The 6,174-nt window shown below is 40.0% G+C and overlaps 1 protein-coding gene across 3 annotated transcripts in view; it reads left to right on the forward strand.

Annotated features, from left to right (window-relative positions):
- ATG10 (autophagy related 10) overlaps positions 1-1,061 on the forward strand; it is a 93,706-nt gene extending 92,645 nt beyond the window's left edge. For all 3 annotated transcript variants that reach the window (XM_031044371.2, XM_031044372.2, XM_005143768.2), the window contains 2 exons: positions 80-199; positions 586-1,061. In XM_031044371.2, coding sequence (XP_030900231.1) covers positions 80-199; positions 586-598 — 133 coding nt within the window. In that variant the 3' untranslated portion in view covers positions 599-1,061. The remainder of the gene's footprint in view (positions 1-79; positions 200-585) is intronic.
- The last annotated feature ends 5,113 nt before the right edge of the window (positions 1,062-6,174 follow it).

Raw genomic sequence — 6,174 nt, forward strand, 5'->3', positions numbered from 1 at the left:
AGTTATTCTATGATTGTAATGCAGAAAAGGTTGTGATAATGTTTATGGTGCTTTTTTGTTTGTTTGTTTTTTTTCCTAGACACACGAATTACATTATATTGTGGCTCAGTACTGTAGGCCCAGTTGTGGGTCTAAACCTGCCCCTGAGTTATGCAACACTAGCACATGAGCAGAATACAAATACTGATTCAGTTGAAAGGTAAGAGAAAATCAAATCACCCTTTTTCTCTGTCATCCTCCTATGAAATTAAAAACATCAGACAGATAACTGGCAAAACCATTATGTTCTCCTTTGGAGCTCTTGGTTCAGGTCATTTAGGACTCACCTTATGATATTTTGCTTACATGGCTGCCTTATTGCCCTACTTACTTTGCAGTGAAAATTTACGCTGAGAGAGATGTGCTTGGCACCCTGCTGATGCCCTTCATAACTGTCAGAAAGTCCTTGATGTCCTGAGGTCTTTCTCAGGCATGTAAAAGCATTTTGGGGGTCTCTCCAGCACATGGCACATTTAGCATAATTCTGTACAATGATTTTAATTTAATCTTTTTTTTTTTTCCTCCTGTTTGATGTCATCACTTCAGACCTCTGAGCTGATGACAAATGGTGGTTAGCTATAGCGAAGCTACTGCAGACTGTCCTAGGGTTGAAATCAAACAAAGGAATCCTTCTCGACTGGTAAGCAGTGCAGTGTGGACGGATGACTGTCACGGCTCTTTTTCTGGTGAGAACCTGCCTGAATACAGTGGAAGACCTAAGAGCTGCTTGCAGTTGTGACAACTTTCGATCACCACTAAGACCTGCAACCCCTTGCAATTGCTTTGACCCCTCACAGTAATTTTATTATCATTAATTAAGACATTTTATTATCTCCTTCCTCTGTTTTTCTGTGGTTATGGCCTTGGTAAGACTGCACACAAATATGCAAGCAAGAAAGAGCTGAAATGCTGAGTTTGGATCTACTAAATTTACCTGCTAAAAATCACATCTATAGAAAATCTGCACCATCTGTGAGGATATGTACAATAAAATCCTTTAAGAATGTGGTTTTGATAATCCATGTATGGACTGAGACTGCTTCGCTTAGGGACCACCTTTTCCACCACAACATGATGCATGGGTCACTGTCACGTTCCACACTACACACAGAGTATCCTAATCCTAGGACTGAATAATAGTTTTGTTTTGCTTTGATTTTGTTTTTGTTTTTTTGAGACTATTTTGTGTATTTTGTGTACATCGTGCTTCAGGGAACAAACAGCATCAGGATTGTAGACAGAGTACATACAGTCTACATCCGATTAAGCATGTACAGTTCTAGAGTTCAAGGTGTCTGATGCTGTTGTATGAGAACATCTGACTTTTCCATGCTTCACTGCCTCCAAAGGAAGCTTTGCCATGCTCTGTGGGAGTTACTGTTGTAGTTAATTAGTATTTCTCATTGTTCTAGTAGTTGTTCACAGGTTTAGTCCCTATCCTGCAGTATTTATGCAACCCTCTCCTGACAGCTGTTTACTTTTTGGGCAAGTAGGAATTGTATGGTAGTGCAATCAGTGAAAAAGAAGATTAGAAGTAACTTCCACTCAAGTCCTCTTGGATTCTTTCCAAATCCCATTTTATTTGTAGTATAAAACAGGCCACAAGTCCTGAGCAGTGGAGATGGAATTACACATTTTACTTTGTATGTTCAGCAATATGTCACTTGCATACAGAGTTCACCTATGACAGAGCCACATCAGAGCCAAAAATATGAAAGTCATCAGGTTTTGAATTCTATGTTTTCGCATATTTTGATTGGATGCATATTTTTAACTTACATCACATGTTATTGGTGGATTGAAATACAGTGCAGTCCTTAAAATTCCATTGGTGCAGAATTCTTTTGCCAGCCATTTGGAATTAATAATGAAAGTGCATAATTTATCTCATTCTGGATCATAGCAACCTGCAAAGCCATTTTTCCATGTAAGATTTGTAAAATGAGGCCTTCCATTCATGTACAATGCCAGCAGCCACACTGTTTTTTTAACAGTGTTGGTAACCTATGCTTGATAATTCCATTCATAGCCCATTTTCAACTTTAAGGAGACCTACACAGGAGGAAAAACAAAAAAATGCCAGATAACAGCAGTTTTAAGAGCTGTTAAGTGTTCATCCCTTCAATATGATCTTCATTTGTGATACAGTGGAACAAAGGATTAAAAGCAATCATCAGCCCTTCTCAGCTGCCCAGCATTGCAAATTATGTCTTTGTCAGCTCCTCCTACTCTACCCAGCATATTGGCACACTCACACTGTGCTGGCTAGCGCTGGGGACCTTTATTCCTAGTATAACTTAGAACTGGTAGCTTTATTTAAAGCAAGTTCTGAATTAGGTCCTCCTGACCTTAGGATCAGGGAAGTGGAAAGGATTGATGGAGCTGTTCCGTATGAACTGTCAGCACTGAATGCTGCATCAGCGTATCCAAGGACCAGTTAAGCTTATTTTCCCAAAGCATCACAGATGTTACTTGGTACTTCACTGGGGGTTGAATGTACAGAGCAAATTGCACCTTAATATTCTCTTGTTTGTTTGTTTGGGTTTTTTTGGTGGTGGTGGTTTTGTTTGTTTGGGTTTTTTTTGGTTTTGGTTTTTTTTTGTTTTTCCCAAGAGTTACAAGAAAGTGGCATTTATATGTAGGTATAAAAAAATATTTTTCTTTTACATGGACGAAGTCTCAGCACCCAGTACTTTCTGCCTTAATTTATCATTTGTAAACAGAATCAACAATTATTTCAACTGGGCATTGCACGTTGTACCACACTTAGTATTTCCTCTGTCAGAAACAGCTCTAGGCACTTGTCCAGTGGATGGCTGCACACAGAGATAGTGCTTTGTCACACTCTTAACTCCTCGTCAGCCTCTGCCAGCAATCTGGATATCTGTCGTAGTTTAAAACCCCATGACAATATCTTACAACCATACGTTCACTGGGCTGCACACTCAAGTTGTTCCCAGTTGCTGAAGCTGTCTCTGTCTTGCTTCCTTCCTGCTGATAAAGCTCCTCCAAATTCCTCTTTGGTGCCTTGACCTTGTTCCCACAGTTACTGAGACACAATGGTGTCAGATAATGGGGATCATGAAGTGGATAAGCAAACAGTTCCCCTGCCCTGCTATAAGTCTTAACCATTTAACACCATAAACAATGAAGTAACAGCAGTATCATCATCAGGATCAGTGTTCTTCTAAAATTTGTCTAGAAATACCACTGGCCAAAAATTCAGCTCAGTTAGTACAAATACACTACACTTAGATTGAGAAACGAATGCAGGATAACATAAATATCTATGATCAAAGGGAGACACAGTCCTGTTTAGATATCTGCTTTCTAATGGCTTAAGTGGGAGGTAGGCATCTAATTTCCCTTAGTGCCTTAATGACTTATAGGATATTTTATGCAGAATGTTTATGTACAAAAATCCTATTTTATTTCAAAATCAAGTTAATTGCAGCATTATGTTGTAATTTTATATTGCAAATCTACTGAAGATTCTTAGTTCTGAACTAAGGTTTTTGGCTACTTACATTATCTGAAATCTTGCAGCTTACAAAAAAGAAAATTTCCAGTTCCAGACACTTTTGGAAATCTGTTCAGTTGATCATCCTTGCTAATCTGGAAAGATGTATTGAGGACCATTGCTTGTGGGGACTTCTGCTTCTGAGAGCTTACTCTTTCCTGCCTTTGGGTACAAGGATCAGCAAGAGGAATGGATTTTGTATGTTCACCTAAGCCAAAAATATGCTTTGCTTTGGAATCATATTGCTACCTACATAATCCCTAATTTCTGCCAGCATGATCAAGTTAGAGTTTAACCCCCATCTGTTCTGCCAGAAGGTTTGCAGTTAGTTGGTTTTGGTTACTAAAACAAATGGTCCTTTGGTCACATTGCATGCTTGTTTTCCCAACAGTAAATGTTGAGCTAGTTGGTTAGAGCTGAATATAGTGAACAGTATAAATTCCATGAATTTCAGCAAAACCTTTTCAGTAACTTTTTTTTTTGCTATTTGCCTTAATGAATTTGTTTGGACATTTATATTAAATAGTGTTTCACCTCCAGCACAAAGGAAAACTGATTGCTCTTTCCTCTGAACTGTGAGGTTAGTTATTTTCTCCAAAACACTCTCTTCTAGAGAACAGTATATGTATGAATATCTGCACATATTTTTGGTAATGTGAGCTTTTAAAAGGGTTTCAAAGTGTTTAGAACGTTTCTTAACAATAAATTATTATGATTTGGAATTAAAAAAAAAAAAACATACCTGAACTTCAGAGCTGCAAAACAAGCTGTGTATTGACTCCTCAGGACAAATTATGAAGGTGTCACATGTTACCTTTATGTTGGACTTCATTGGTCTTAAAACACACCACACCACAAGGAAGCTTTTTCTTCACAGCTTGAGACCTTCCTGTAACTGTCACCTGCTGAAGATGAATTTCAGCTTAAGGTGAGAGAGAAGTCTACTGCCGTGCTTGAAAAGAGAATGGATTTGCAGAGCCTTGCATTGAACACCACCGTTTTCCTCAAGCCTGTTAGAAAACAATGCGTTTTCCTATAGTATTACTTTATAGTAGTGTTGTTAATGCAGCATGCTGGAAGAGATAGCCTTGTCTAAAGAGGCTGGGCTGTGTTTTTCCCTGTGCACTGCTGCAGTCAAGTGCATTAGCCTCATCAGCAGATGGAGATACTGTTCAGGTGCTTCCTTTCCTCACCTTTGTTGCTGTTGAGGATTAGGCTATAGATAGAGAAGAATCCCCTTAAGCAGATTTCACCAGCAGTCATCTGCATCACCAGAAGCAATCGCTGATGTTGGGTCTGTCTCTTGGAATACATCACCTTAAAATGCAGAGGCTGGTCTTGATTTTTGCTTCTGAGCAAGCAACACAGTTGATGCCACTCCACCTTCAGGGGCAGGCAAGAGATCACAGCAGGATAGAACACAGGCTGAGCATTGCCTGGAGAAGATTTTGTCAGATAGTGGAAATGAACTAACCCTTCTTTCCTTTGCACTCGATTCAAATAAAAATCTGGAACTGAATTTTGGTGGATTCCAGCCAGGCTTCACTCTGCCAAGCACTGGTTTCTCCCAGGGCTTTGTAAAGTTCATTCTTATTCATCCACCAGTCATGTATTGTTCGCTTCATATGATTAGCCAACTGCTTTAATGTTTACTCTTATATGTTGGTAATGAAGCAGAAACATGGACTGCTGTATCTGGAGAGGGACTTCTGGTACAGGACAAGGGGGAATGGCTTTAACCTGACAGAGGGGAGACTGAGATGAGCTCTTAAGCAGAAGTTCTTCCCTGTGAGGGTGGTGAGGCCCTGGCACAGGGTGCCCAGAGAAGCTGTGGCTGCCCCATCCCTGGCAGTGTTCAAGGCCAGGTTGGATGGAGCTTGGAGCAACCTGGTCTAGTGGAAGGTGTTCCTGCTCATGGCAGTCTTTGGAACTGGTTGAGTGTTAAGGTCCCTTCCAACCCAAACCAATCTGTGATTCTGTGATCCTATGATCTGTTGCATGATTTCACTGTTCTGTGGATTCCCCTCCATTAAATAGGATTTGGGTTGTACCACACATAGTTCCAATGCTTCTTTATTAGGCTTAAAACCCCTCTAATAGTGACTTGGTGATGAGGTTTGGTTTGGCTCATCTTCCTTTATTTCCTCCTACCATGTCCAGATAACACAAGCTATTCTTGCTATTCTGACCGAATCCAGGACACGTTTGCTGGAAGAATTCTGGTGCCCAAGTGTTGACTGGATATGCTAAATGTGCTTCTAAAAAAAATCGTAATAAACTGCAACTCAAAAGGTGCAACGAACTTCAGTAACTTTGGGCTTTACGTGCCCTGCTCCCAGTTCTGTGTGTTTTTTTACTCCTGTCCCTTCACTTAGTCTCACTTCTGCTACATTGCAAGAAATTAAAATAAAACCAAAACCAACCCCCCCAAAACCACAAACAAAACACCACCCAAAATCCAAAAAGAGCCAAGCCCCTAATTCAACCAAAATAGACATGCTTGATAGAGCAATAAGCACCTGTGTTCTTCCATGTTTTTGATCCAGCAATATTTCAGGTGAATTTACTCAATAAGCTCTCATCCTTATGTGTCTTTCTGTTTGGGTTCGCAAAGG

Source organism: Melopsittacus undulatus, chromosome Z, assembly GCF_012275295.1.
Source record: "Melopsittacus undulatus isolate bMelUnd1 chromosome Z, bMelUnd1.mat.Z, whole genome shotgun sequence".
NCBI classification, from domain to species: Eukaryota; Metazoa; Chordata; class Aves; order Psittaciformes; family Psittaculidae; genus Melopsittacus; species Melopsittacus undulatus.